General features: G+C 43.1%; 1 protein-coding gene across 1 annotated transcript; it reads left to right on the plus strand.

The window, feature by feature from the left end:
- The first annotated feature begins 6767 nt into the window (after positions 1-6767).
- Positions 6768-15048, plus strand: LOC120675276 (katanin p60 ATPase-containing subunit A1-like). The gene is made up of 7 exons (XM_039956402.1): positions 6768-7090; positions 8240-8705; positions 9636-9833; positions 12552-12796; positions 12967-13125; positions 14008-14095; positions 14486-15048. Exons 1-7 carry the CDS (start codon positions 6972-6974, stop codon positions 14765-14767), a joined length of 1557 nt encoding a protein of 518 aa, XP_039812336.1. The 5' UTR covers positions 6768-6971; the 3' UTR covers positions 14768-15048.

Raw genomic sequence — 15048 nt, forward strand, 5'->3', positions numbered from 1 at the left:
TGTTCGTTCTCACGGATCTAGCAATCCGGAGTGCGAAGCTTCTTTCTGTACGTGTGGACTTTGTGGAGGTGTTGCGCTTGCTGCACAAGGACGAGCCGTTCGTGAGGTGGTTCACGCAACTGCAATGCCGGCTTCCATCTGCACTACACCGACGCGCTACAGAAGTTTCGCAACCGCGCGTCTAGTGGTAATCCCGTGATCTATAACTGTAGTAATTCTGGTTTATGCGGTAGAAAATTTTTGTTTTTGCTACCCCATATTCCTACAGATTAAGGCCCCTTGCCAGAGACGCAGTTCTTGGGTGCTCACAACCTGGGAATCCCTAGGATATGACACAACAAGACTCCACTCATCCCCCGAAACCCTGCCTCATTGGAATATGCAAGGACATGATGTCCAAAATGGATCCGATGAGAGCATTGGGGATGCAACAGGAGACAGCAGAGACTTCTCTTATCACTCGCAAGTTCTCTTCTAGCATCTTTTGTTGGAATGAACTATGTAAAATTTAGGAGGGCGAGAGCAAGAACACCAAGGATAAGCCATGGCTGCTACACTTTGATGCTTCTGGCAAAGGTCTCTCTCCCACCTTTTATAGCCACAAAGGGGCTTACTGAAGGAAAGCCCGTGACTCAACAGTGCACGTTTCACGGACGCATTCATTGCAGCATTCACGGACGCAGTCAAAGATACAATAATGCAGATTTTCCAAACAGTAACATCCCATGTGAGCACTAAATAAAGAGCCGTACATCCCTGGTTTTATTCCTGAAGTTATTTCGGGTGCAATCAGTGTGGCGGATCCAATTGTATCATTTTTCTGTGATTTTACCCGAAAAAGTGGTCTTTTCGGATTCTAGGTCTGATGAATCCTGTAAATAATTTGAAGGATAAAATCTAATGACACGTCTTAAATTCTTAATTCCAAATCTACGCTCGGGGGCTACTCGCATCAAAAGAGATTTTGATTTAAGGCTCGGGGGCTGCGAGATATAGGCATCAGAGATTTATTTATCAAATTTTTGAAAATAAAAAAGGAAAAAGACGGAAGTGACTCTCAGCCTGATTCTGCAATTCAACCTAAGGCTCGGGGGCTACTCCATATGGAACGCGAATACTTCGCGCACCATATATGATCAAGATTTCGGGGCTAGAGCACCTCACAGCCTCGGAGTAACTAGAAGTACTTGGAGGACAACTCGACGTATCTGAAGGAAGGCCCAGAAGCAACCAGAAGGACGTTCTGACTATTTGAAGTACTCGAAGACGTCAGCCAAGTACTCGACGCCTGTAGGACTCGGCTATGAAGAGCTCGGAGGCTTGTCAGACCCGGGGCAGCGGGACTGCTTATAGGCATAGAATATTCTAGAGTAAGGGATAGCTCATGAATGTACCTTACCTCTTTTGTAACTACCCGAATATGCGTAGAACTAGCTGCAGTACAAAGGAAACTACCCGATTGTGTTGTAGTAGGACTCCAACTGTACTCGGCTAGGACTTTCCATGTAACCCTGTCCCCCCGGATATATAAGGGCAGGCAGGGACCCCCTCCAAACAATCATCAACACCTAAGGCAATACAAACCACACAGGACGTAGGGTATTACGCAAACTCGTGGCCCGAACCTGTCTAAATATTTGTGTTCCTTGTACCATCGAGTTCTAGAGCAGTCGATACCTAACAACAAACTCTACTGTTAAGGGTATCTCTGAGCAGGCTTGGCGGTAAACACCGACAGGTACCTGACTCACGGAGGGGGGGGATTCCCGGACCTCGAATCCTCGAACGCCCTTCGCTTGCCGGCATGATCGCTTGCCCCTGGTCCGCCACCCATGTATGGTTGACGATCCCTTCCTGCACCTCCACGGAAGGGGGCATCTCTGTGGGGGTCTTCTTCTCTGTGATCCTCTCTGTTCCCCCCTTGTTGGAAAAGTCTCCCACCCCTGTCATCCTCGTAACGGCGTTTCGATCCCCCAGCTAAATCCATGGAGGCGTCGTCTCGTCCTAAGCACGACGAATCTCTAGCCGTCACCACGGCAGCGTAGGAGGAGGAGAGTGGAGGTGGGGGATGAACCCTAGTCACGCGGCGAGCCCGCCAGCCTTCTCTTCGAATCTCTTCCGATCGGGCCTGATACCCCTGCTCCCCCAAGGTTGCGGGCTTGGGTACCCAAATCCAACAAGCCCCCTATCAGCCCGCCATGAATGACCAAACAGATCCTCCATCGAGCGGCCAAAATTACTTTTCGGTTGAAATCTCTGAGCGCCACCTGTCGCCCCCTTGTTGTTCTTCATCACCCTCCCCCTGTTTGCTGGAATTTTGCTGATCGCGGCCTCCAATTCGGCACAAGCCAACTCCAAATCAGGATCCCCACCATGCCCAATCGGAGAAGTTCCAGTGCGTGAGGGGGAAACAGGAAACCGTGGAGAACAGAAGAGTTCACGCTTGATTGCTCGAGCTTCCCGCTCCCTGTCTGCCTCCTCATCACGTCCAAGTCGGCACACTCGCCCCTCCAGCAGCTCCTCACGATTGACTCTGCGCAGGATCTCCGATCTCCCCTTCTGGTTGAGCCTCAGATTTGAGAACAAACGTGGGTTTACCTGCACACTTTTTGGAGATGAGAAGTTCGCCTTACGTCAGGTATCTCGGCGTGTCGAAGCAGAGGCCCTCTCCACCGACTCAAACGCAGGATCAAGGGCAGCAGGGGAGCTCCGAGGACAGCGGTCGACGACTTCAGACGCGAGGGCGTCGGCCTCCCGCGAGAACGCCGTCGCCGCCTCCGGCTTGAGGTCCCAGGACGCCGTGCGCGGAGGAGGAGAGCGAGGCGGAGGCGGAGGCATCTTCGTTCCGTTCTAAGTGCGATCTAAAACAGCTAACTTTCTTCAGAGAGGAGAGCCTTTTACTCCAGCCCGCTTTCGAAATCCCGGGCAGGCCCATGGCGGGGGCCGGGGGGTGTCGGTGCCCACCCGGCCGGCGTTGCGCTGTGACGATGGCCACCGGGCCGGCGTCCCCAGCTGTCCCCGTCGTTTCGGCCGGCGCTTTCCTCCCCTCGCCTTGCCATGCTGGGGACGTGACACGCCGTGACGTTTCTGTCGGTGAGCGGGGTCCTCGTCAGGGGTCCCTTTGGGTACGAACCGGAGCAGCGCGCGTGCCTCGTGCGTGACTTGTCCTTGCCGTCGTCCGTATGTGCTCTCCGCCGCGTCGGTGGTTCGGCTCGGCGCGGGCCGCGTTCGGAGACAAGTGTGGGGTGCTGGAAGAAGTGAAGGACGTTCGCCTCTCTGTTTTGCTACTTTCCCTCCCGGGCTGAGCTTGGAGACTTTTTTTTTACAATCTCAGAGCTTGTCCGCCGTATTTATGTATACCAGTCAAATATGCTCGTATCGTTATTATTGATAAAGTTAGTATACATATTGGATATGTATAGTTGTTCGTGCATTAATTTGTAGAAATTTACATGATCTAGTTATGGACGAAGGACTATTCCGACTTGCATATAAGATGTACTAACACCAACTTATCAATGGCACAAAGCAAAGAAATCAGAAAATTTCGATGGAAACATCACTTGTTTTAGAAATAGCTATAAATATGCATGTTGTACCACGAGAATATGTACATAAACACTTTTGTGGAACGGAATTGCTACCCATCACTCGAGTAAAAGCTGGTTTCTATCATCACTCGAAATTTGTGTATCGAGACTCTTTCGGACCAGCTCATGGAAGCTCATGGAGTGATGGAGAGAGCATCCAAAAGCCCATATGCAGGTATTGTACATTATCTGCCCAGACTAGCCACCCTTCTGTTCGTGTCTGCTATAATCGTTGTGTTTGTTTGGCTTATCAGCCAGCCAGCAGTACTATTCTCTCATACTAAATCAGCACCAGCCACCAGCTACCAGCCAGTCAACAGTACTGTTCTCTCGTAAAAAATCAGCAACAGCCATCAGCCACAGCTAAGTGAACACATCATGTGTCATTTAAAACAGCGCCAACACTAGTACTCCATCAACAAGAGTACATACTAGTGTCTGTTTATGTGAGCATCAGCATCAGGATGTACATATCTTTGTTGTCGATGTTACAGCAGCTCATACTGGGTAGTGGGGCCATCGGAATTGGCGATGTTCTAAATGGTGACGGAGATGGGGTCATGGGGATGGAGATGATAGATGAGTGGATAAATATGTGGATAGCTCCACAAGGCATGCATGTCCCTTGTGGAGTTGCGGTTGCGTGATGTAGGGAGTCATTTTTTTCGTTTCATAACTGAATAATTATTTTTCCCTCGAAATGTAGATATGTACTTGTTCCATTCTAAATTATAGATCATTTTTTTTCTAAATATATAATTCTTATTATGTATCTAGATACAACGTATATTTAAATGCATAGTAGTCAATGTATGTATAAAATTTAAAATCACCAATAATTTGAAATGAAAGAAGTATAAATGTTTATATTTAAATATTGTAAGACCTATGACACTAGAATAGTATCACCAACATTTACTTGGTGTCGTAGGTGTGTTTTTTAAATTTGATCAATTCACAATAATTTAACTTACTTAAGATCTAAACTGGCTATGTCTGAAATGTAAGGAGAAAGACTGATACTTGTAGGAGTTACCATTGCATAGATTTCATCCATACTTGCTAACTGTTATCCATGCTCGAATAATATATTATCTTTGCTATTTCTATTATAATGGCCGAAAACAAATATGAATACAACTGCTGGACTTCATCTAAAGTGGCAGCAAAGTTTGTGTGGGCAGGATACTATAACTTTATCACATATATTCATACCGTTCCTGTTACCGGTCTAGTAAAGATATATCGCTATGTTTGTTCCAACCAGCCAACAGTACTGTTCTCTCAGACTAAATCAGCATCAGCCACCAGCTACCAGCTATGCCTGGGCATTCGGGTTACCCGAAAATTTCGGGTCGGATTATTCGGGTTTTTGAAATTTCGGGTTTTGAAAAATACAACCCGAAATTTGTTGAAAATAAACAAAACCCGACATTTCGGGTACCCGACATTTCGGGTACCCGACATTTCGGGTTCGGGTTAACCCATATTACCCGAATTCCTACTTGCTGTTGTTCTAATCTCGCAGGCAATGCTCGCGGCTGAAGAATGCCCATGACTCCATGAGAAATCCGAAGAGGATAAAAGGAGGAAGAAGTGTTATTGAATGAAAAAACAACTCCTCGTTCCTGAATTTATCTAATCTATCTAGTGCTAGTAAAGAAAGGAAGCTGAATTCAAAAAAAAAGTAAAGAAAGGGAGCTTAGATTAACTTGTGTAGTGTTCTGGCTGGCTACTCGGATTAGCTTGTGTGCTGTTCCTCCGTTGTTGGTGCCGTTCCGTCTTCCTGGTCAGCGGCCGGAGAAGCTCCATGCTCACCGCTGCACGCCTGCTCGCAGCAAGCCTGCACCAGCTCGCAGCGCCGCCGGACGCCAGATGCCGATAGGGAAGACGAGCTGCTGCAGGCTGCACCTTGATGAGGAAGCCGGGGCCAAGGCGATGCTGTTACCGTCGCGCACTCTTGCTGCGTCGCTTTGGCATCCGCGGCGAGATGCGCCGCCGTCAAGCGGCGGCTCCTGCGTCCTGCCTGGTGGTGGACTGGTGGAGTGGTGGTGGTGCCGTGGGTGGGGTTAGGGTTAAAGCAGATAAAGGTGACTTGTGGCCTGGGCTGAAACATTGCGTACTTGGGCTGAATTGTTGCGTACTTGGGCTGCTGAGCTGAATTTCGGGTTTTTTTTAGAATTCGGGTACCGGGGTTCAAAACCCGATTTACCCGTAATAATTTCGGGTACCGTGGCTTACTACCCGAAGTTGTGTTCGGGCTTCTCGGGCTCGGGTTTTTCGGGTTCGGGTTCGGGTTTTTCGGGTTCGGTTTTCGGATTTTGGGTAATATGCCCAGCCATACTACCAGCCGGTCAGTAGTACTATTCTCTCATAACAAATCAGCACCAGCCACCAGCCACTGTCAAGCGAACACAACAATCCATACCCGTGATGAATTACGGCTGACATTCTTATGCTAAGACAAAAAAAAACATCATTACAAGATGTCCCAACCCACTCACTGTACATTCATATGACTACAAAAGTATATTTTTGTCTAAAATTAGCATATAATTTTATTGCACGATTATCAAGAGTAAGAACTTATTAACCAGCCAGATGAAAATTATAGGTATAAAACTCCTCTTATCTTATGAAACTCCCACTTATTTGGTGACTTACGAAAATCTTATGAACATCCACCATTTGACTGGCATAACCTTGCAGTACATCATCACAATACAATCATTGACTAACTGCCTCACACCTCAGCGTCTAAGGCCAGTCTCAATAGGAGTGTCATCAACACAGTTACTAGGATCATAACTAGGTAATCGAGCTGGAGGAGTATTATGGTAATAACACTTCTCTCATATTTTATGACACTCTCCATCCTCCTTCTTCATAAAAACTTTGCTATGTCAGCAAATTTAATGCTCATGACACTGTTATGACACCACCACTGATACTGGTCTATGGGGATTGGATTATGTTTTGCTTATGAGTCATGACTACGGTTATTGTCGCTAACCGGCAGTTGAGCGTCAAGCTGTGCAAACCGCAAAGGGTCAGTGAACAGACAGGATCTGGCTTCTGTCAATGACAGTGGGCCCTAGACATTGACAGCGGCCGCTTGGCATCGGCGGCGACCTCCATCTCCGCCCGCAAGGGTCCAAGCCTCCAACAGCCAGCAGCAGCAGCCCCATCGCCAGTTCGCCACGCAACGTTTCGTCCCCAAAAATTCGAAACCAAACGAATCCAAGCCAAACTGCACGTGGACGACAGCTCTCTCCATCTCCCTCCCGTCTTCTCCACCGAGCTGCTCGGCTCATCCCGCCCGACGCGCTTCGTCGGGAACCCTAGGGCCGGATCCCCGCGGCTGCTGCGGCGGCCGCGGAAATGGCGAACCCCCTAGCGGGGCTGCAGGACCACCTCAAGCTCGCGCGCGACTACGCGCTCGAGGGCCTCTACGACACCTCCATCATCTTCTTCGACGGCGCCATCGCCCAGATCAACAAGTGAGCTCCCCCTAGTCCCCCGACCCCGGCGTACCGGTTGCCCTCTTTACCCCCTTGATTCGGTCAGTATTAGGCTACTGGGCGATCGGTTGGTGCGGATCACGACGTCTAGCCCGCCCGGATCTGCGTGTTTGGCCGCACGGCTACGGATTTTCATTCTAGCTGTTGTGCTTGAGTTGAATCGAGGTGGTAGTTTGAGCACTGTGCTGCACCGCTGGTGGTTCGACTGTTAGGTACTTAGGTCTATCCCTATTTTCTTTAGATGGCATATAAAACTAGCATCGGTTTGCATCCACTTGCAGTCATGAGGCTCCAATTAGGTGAAATTGACCGTTTCTGATGCGAATTTAGCCAAATTTTTATCTGTCGATGACTTTGATTTGTCTAGGTTTGATTATTTGAATACTGAAGTATTTAGTAATTGGGGTTTGTGACTCAGGAAGATGACTAAGAACCAATGCACAAATGTTTTTAATCCATATCTGGCCAGAGAGTAGGCAGCTTTGTGTTGGAAAAATGATCAGCTGTGCATTGTTGCACTTGCACACCATGAATACTTGTGCTTTAATTCGTGCAAATTTCATAACCTAAGTGGCGTGTTTGGACTAGACCAATGCAATGACATTTGAATTCATGGTGGATACTATTTTTTTGGCATTACTAAACGACGAAGAATCACATTACTTTTCAGTTTGTCCTTTAAAGCAATCAACTACATATATGATAAATGGTGGCAATTGTTGAATATAGTAAGTGGGATGTTATCTAAAAGCCAAAGAAATGTGTTTTCCTTGTACCTCATGTTATGATGGATAAGACTAAACTATGCATGCATCTGGCTACTTTGGATGATGCTCTCATTCATACATACTAGATGGGCTCTAAGAAACTTATGGTTGAAGAAGTAAAAAATTGCGAATCAGCTGCATGCTTTATTTAATTGTGCAACTTTTAAGATAGTATGTTGTGTATTTCAGTAGAATATTGCAATACCGCCATGTCAAAGTCAGTATTTACAGACAATATTTTATGAAGCACTGTCTTATGGTGAATTGTTCAATTTAATAACTAGTAAAGATAATTCACAGCCTAGATGAGGTATTTCCCTTGCTGCGTGTCATGTTACTATGGTTAATCTTAACTCTTCAGGCATCTAACTACTCTGGATGATGCTCTGGTTCGTACGAAATGGATGAACTGCAAGAAAGCAATCTCTGAAGAAGTGGAAATTGTAAAACAGTTAGATGCCCAATTAAAGTCCCTTAAAGATGCTCCTGGGGTGAGGCGGTCCTCATCACCTCCTATTCGCTCCAACAAATCATTTCATTTCCAACCGTTGGATGAATATCCAACTTCGTCACCAGCACCCTTTGATGATCCTGATGTGTGGGCTCCTCCAAGAGATATACCAAACCGAAGGTCAACAAGAGGTCAATCTAGTGCAAGAAAATCCTCCCAAGATGGAGCCTGGTCACGTGGTGCATCAAGGACTGGAACACCTAGCCGTAGCGCAAAGCCTAATGGGAGTAAAGGAAGCTCTGCGGTAAGATCATCAACTGCGTCTAGCGCTGGTGGGAGAAAAGGAAAACCAAGTTCAAGCAAGGCTGATTCAGCGGTAATTTCTGTCAAACAAATGCTCTTTATATTCCTAAATTCTTTATCTTAGAAAATATACTGTGTTTCTTTTCATAATTTACATTTTGCACATTGGCATCGGCAAACAACAAGACTTTAATTGATGAAATAGTTACTTAATTTTTCTTTCTAACATTATATTCATACCAATCTTCCTAGTAAAAAACCATATCTATTTACAGAATCGATAATATGCACCTCTTTTATAATCAATCCTCATTCATGTATCCATTGCGGAATATGCCCTACCTTTTAAATTAATGCCTTCTTGGTGTCTATAGATTTATAGAATGCAAGTAAAAAAATCTGCAAGAGTTGAAATGGAAGTGTAGAATCATGGGTCTCAATTGGTCATTAAAAATAATAAATTAACATAATTCAGAAAAAAATGCATATTGTAAGATGAATTTGACTAGAACAGCATATTCATCATAATCATATATGTTTTCTGTGCCTGTTTATGCATGTCATATTGTCATGTTCAGGGTCTTAAGCTTTTATAGTGCTGGACACTCTAACAACCACATCTAATATCTAAGATAAGGATTCAATCAAAACACAACTGAAGCAAACAAACTTATGAACTCCGTTATCTTTGTTAAAATACTAGCATTTACCATCTGTTTCCTCTTTCACTGGGTTGTATGCTTATCTCATAGGCATAAAGTATGACAGAATACTCGACAAGAACTGATATTAAGGTGGCAAGATGACTAACATAAACCATGTTGAAACATTAGTGCCTATCATTATATTCCAATCCAGCCATCCAGGATACTGGAGCAGACTCTTTTGCATCATGTACAATGCACTGACTATCCCTTGTTACCATCCTTCTGCTAAGGTAGGTAACTACTTCTAAATCATTAAGGTTTTTAAAACCTTGTTTTTTCTCAATTCTTTTTTGCAGAGTAGTGATGCTGAAGAAGGTAAGTCCAAGAAGGGTCAATACGAAGGTCCGGACATGGACTTAGCTGCCATGCTTGAAAGGGACGTTCTAGATTCTACTCCAGGCGTAAGATGGGATGATGTTGCAGGACTTAGTGAGGCTAAACGGCTCCTTGAGGAAGCAGTTGTGCTTCCTCTCTGGATGCCTGAATATTTTCAGGTAACAATTTATAGAAAATTCTTCCGTAGGTCACTGAATTTGTTATTTTGTCTCTGGAAATTGTGTTTGTCTGCAGTACATTCGTTTGTCCTGCTGATAACTGTCCTGTAAACCAGTTTCCCTAATTTATATTCTGCTATGCTGTCCCTTACTGGTTCAAACATACCACCATAAGAAATATCTGAAAAATGCTTCTTCATTGTTAACAATTATACAGGTGTATGGCAATGTTAATGATTTGTTATTAAAATTATGTGCATGAAGTCCAAATTACACCCTCGAACTATCGCAAAAGTCCGATTTTCAACCTTCAACTACAAAACCGGATAACATAGGCCATCCAACAGTTGAAACCGGGCAAATTTGGTCCTTAGGGTGGTTTCCAAGGTGGTTTTATATTTTTTAAAAATAAAAAAATTCTAATTAGCTTTAAAAAATCAAAACTAATTCATGTTAGATGTATATGTATCTCTTGTAGTTTCCCCATTGTATAAGGGGTTTTGTGCATATTTTCTAATACCTGTACGTGTATATATTCGGGTCTAGAGCCCTCATGATGCATACAAGTGCTATTCATAACAATTCATTTTGAATTAGAAAAATATGAAACTAGGCGTATAGCCCGCGCATTTGCGTGGCTAGTATTGAAAATTCAAAAAATTGCATGTCGTTGTATCCTTACTTAAAAATTATACTATTTTTTTTACCATACATCACCCTGTTCATTATTGTAAAATTATGTCTTATTGTTGGTTAAAACAATTCAAATATGATCTACCTATAATAGCAATTTGATTTGTTGAGCTTTAATAATATTATGCATATAATTATTTTTATTTTATTTTGATTGATTGTTGTTTTATTAATAGTATATGTTTGTAATTGATACATAGCTAAATGATATTTTATATTTAATTTTTCATAATGTCATTGGTGGGTGATTTTTAATTAGGCACGGGGGTATTTTAGGCTAATTTTATCGTAATGACAGTGGTGGGTAATTTTTATTTTTCTATTTTTCTCCGATTAACGTGGGAATTTCTAGGCCTTAAGAGCAAACATTTTTTTCTAGAAATGTAACCTATTTATTATTGCTCTATTTGAATCTCTGATATTTAAAAACAATAGACATAATTACAAGCAACTAAACATTATACAACAACAACATAGCATTTTTTCCCAAGCAAGTTGGGGTAGGCTAGAGATGAAACCCGAAAGAAATAAGTTCAAGGTTCAGGCACATTGATAGCTAGTCTCCAAGCGCTCCTATCCAAAGCTATCTCTTTAGAGATATTCTAATTCTTAAGGTCTCTTTTAACCGACTCATCCCACGTCAGTTTAGGTCTACCTCTACCCCTCTTTATATTATCGACCCGCTCAAGAACCCCATTACATACCGGTGCCTTAGGAGGCCTTCGTTGGACATGTCCAAACCATCTCAGCCGATGCTGGGTAAGTTTCTCCTCAATTGGTGCCACTCCGACCCTATCCCGAATAACTTCGTTCCGGACTCTATCCCTCCTTGTGTGCCCGCAAAACCACCGCAACATCCGCATCTCTGCTACACTCAGTTGCTAAACCCTTTCGACTCTAACGTGCGTCTCCACAGCTCTAACTTCCTATTAACCCCTGCCCTACTCTCGTCAACTAGCACCACATCATCAGTAAAGAGCATACACCAAGGGATCTCACCTTGTATATCCCTTGTGACCTCATCCATCACTAAAGCAAATAAATAAGGGCTCAATGCTGACCCCTGGTGTAGGCCTATGTTAATAGGAAAGTCAGTGGTGTTGCCATCACATGTCCGGACAAACGTCGTCGCATCCTTGTACATATCCTTAATGAGGGTAATGTACTTAGTTGGGACTTTGTGCTTCTCCAAGGCCCACCACATGACATTTCTCGGTACTTTGTCATATGCCTTCTCAAGATCAATGAAGACCATGTGCAAGTCTTTTTTCTGTTCCCTATATCTCTACAAGCAACTAAACATTATGAAAATAAAAAAATAGATCTGAATAACTGAAGTATCGTACCAATAGATAGGTTACATTTTTAGAAAAAAAATTATACCCATTTTGTACTTTTTATTTAAAAGAATTACTTATGAATTTTTTAGTTTAAATTTGAATATTTTTAATTCTCACAAAATAGAAAACCACCTTCAAAACCACTCAAAGGGCCAAATTTGTCTGGTTTCAACAGTTGGATGATCTTTGTTATCCGGTTTTGTAGTTAAATGTTGAAAATCGGACTTTTGTGATAGTTCAAGGGTGTAAAGCGGAATTTTCCCTATATTTTAGCATGTAAATTATCTAGATATAAATATTTACCAGTTTTTACATAACTTCAGAAAACATTTTCCAGAATGATTGTGAACCTAAACCATATGCTGCCATCAATTTGAAAATATATGTTTATGGCTTATGGCCACGGACACAATTTAGCATGAAAATGGTGCTGCCTTTTATTTGGTACCATGTAAAGTTTCTGGATACGCTCATGTATTGGTTTTCCTAATTGTGATACCAATTTGGGCCATGTTACCTTTAAATGATTATGAACCCAAACCTTACAAGGAGTTTGAATTTTGTGGCATGATCTGCGTATTGTTTTCTTCTTTTCTAACATTGTTATCAAATATTCCAATCTATAAATTATACCATTGTAGATACTATTTATAGTTGCTAATTGTGCTACCCTATTTCTTATCAGGGTATTCGTCGACCTTGGAAAGGAGTTCTTATGTTTGGTCCACCAGGTACTGGAAAGACTCTTTTGGCAAAGGCAGTGGCTACAGAATGTGGAACAACATTCTTTAACGTTTCATCTGCAACATTGGCTTCTAAATGGCGCGGCGAGAGTGAGCGCATGGTCCGTTGTTTATTTGACCTTGCGAGGGCCTATGCTCCAAGTACAATTTTCATTGATGAAATCGACTCCTTGTGTACATCCCGTGGGTATGTATATTAATTTTGCTTTTCGGTTGATGCCTAAGTCAATGGAATTTTCTTGAATACTTAGTTCCATAAACATGAATGATACCTAAACTCCAAACTCTGCTGGACAAAATAAACTATACCTAGATTATCAGTTAATGTATTTATCCATTTTCTTTCTAAATATCCAGAGCTTCTGGTGAGCATGAATCATCAAGAAGGGTGAAGTCTGAACTTCTTGTGCAAATTGATGGTGTAAACAATAGCTCTACCACTGAAGATGGTCAACCAAAAATTGTTATGGTTCTGGCTGCTACCAACTTTCCATGGGATATTGATGAAGCACTGAGGTTGGGAAAGTCTTTCTGTTCATATTCAATTTACTTGAGTTGCTACTGCCTACTGAGAAATAGAGATTGACACCTGGAAGACACACTAGATGATTCATATAAATCATTCATACTTTAGCAGTAGTAGAGCTTGATTGGTGTTGCTAGTTGTGTTAGATACTGCCAAAGTCAGAAGCTGTATATTTGATTCCTCAAACTTATACCAAATTCTTTTTGTCTGATTCCGCTGCACTTTTTCATTCCATCAATTATTGGGTAAGATAATAACCTGATAGTTCTTTAACCCATTATGTGGATGATGTAATTTACTGGAGGGGACAATCTGTGTCATTTATAAGCCATATAGCCTAATGCAGTCTGTAAGTAGGAACACTTTTGTGAGGATTATAGGTGCCTGTACATTGAAATTAGGTGGACAAATGACATTCACAATTACAACCATTGGTGCCTTTTTTGGGCAACAGCCATGACTGGTAGAGTGGTGTTCCTTGCATTCGTTGTGTTCGCTTGGCTGTGGTTGGTGGATAGTGCTGATTTGTTATGAGAGAACAGTACTGCTGACTGGCTGGAAGCTGGTGGCTGGTGCTGATTTAGTATGAGAGAACAGTACTGTTGGCTGGTTGGCTGACAAGCCAAGCGAACAGAGCGTGCATACACTCTTTTTTTGACTGGTTCCACTAATCCATGCCTATATCTAGAATAATGTACCATCTTACCTGCTTATTCTCTCATATGCTGTAGATATGTATTTTCCATATCGAAAATGTTGGCTTTGTTATTTATTTTCACCTTGCTATTTCTTTCCGAGTCATGCGCTACACGTATGTTATTAATGTTTGCCATTACCACAATTGTTGACTCTTTGAATCTTAATTGACACAGGCGTAGGCTGGAGAAGCGTATTTATATTCCACTTCCAGACTTTGAAAGTAGAAAGGCACTTATCAACATTAACCTTAGAACAGTTCAGGTTAGTTGCAGATAGATTTCTGAGTCATCCTTATGATCATCTGTCCTGTTTCAACTTGGGTCATTATGAACAGACTGCTTTAATCAGCCATGCTGTGCCTGCAAATTTCAAAATTGTTTTTACTGCGCATGGTCATTCTTTCCTGGCAATCAATTTCCTAGAATCACATGTTACCATAAGCTACATGCCTGCATCATACATTGGCCCAGCCATTTGTCCTCCTTTTGATTCTCCGATTTTCCCAAAAATGGTTACATATCTCAGCATTGCACTGCAATTCCTTTTAGAATCACATTGCTCACTACCATGATTCCATGATATATGTCGATGATGAGTTATTGTGTCACATCTTCAGTTGCTTATTACGGTACCTCTTTTTTATATGAACAGATAGCTGCAGATGTTAACATAGATGAAGTTGCTCGGAAAACAGAAGGTTACAGTGGAGATGACCTTACAAATGTTTGCCGTGACGCGTCAATGAACGGTATGAGGCGAAAGATAGCCGGCAAGACCCGCGATGAGATCAAGAACATGGCGAAGGACGAGATAGCGAAGGACCCAGTGGCCATGTGTGACTTCGTGGAGGCTCTGGGCAAGGTCCAGAAGAGTGTCTCACCCGCGGACATAGAAAAGCACGAGAAGTGGATGGCTGAGTTTGGATCGGCTTGAGACCTAGGCGCCCATTCAAAGTTCTGCAGATCTGCAATCTTCACCCTTGTTTTGTGTGTGCTTTGCCGGTTTTTACAATCAATGGCACTCCCGTCAGCTGTGGCGTTCTTCCAAAAGGTGTAAAATGACCTGTTGACTGTTGTTATCCGTTGGTGTCGTAGCATGGGCCAGAATCAAGTTTGTCCATGGAACCATCCTGTTGATTTTCAGTGGCGCTAGGAATTAAATTATCGATTATTTCAGTTCTTCAAATGCATTTTCTCAGTCCATGAAATGGATCA

The sequence above is a fragment of the Panicum virgatum genome, chromosome 5N, assembly GCF_016808335.1.
Source record: "Panicum virgatum strain AP13 chromosome 5N, P.virgatum_v5, whole genome shotgun sequence".
Classification (NCBI taxonomy): Eukaryota; Viridiplantae; Streptophyta; class Magnoliopsida; order Poales; family Poaceae; genus Panicum; species Panicum virgatum.

What these genes read in the sequence shown, in the direction of transcription:
- LOC120675276 (XM_039956402.1), top strand. Translation starts at nt 6,972, where the DNA reads ATGGCGAACCCCCTAGCGGGGCTGCAGGACCACCTCAAGCTCGCGCGC. An exon ending in GCCATCGCCCAGATCAACAA is followed by an intron (nt 7,091 to 8,239) that starts GTGAGCTCCCCC and finishes TTAACTCTTCAG; the next exon opens with GCATCTAACTACTCTGGATG. An exon ending in TTAACCTTAGAACAGTTCAG is followed by an intron (nt 14,096 to 14,485) that starts GTTAGTTGCAGA and finishes TTATATGAACAG; the next exon opens with ATAGCTGCAGATGTTAACAT.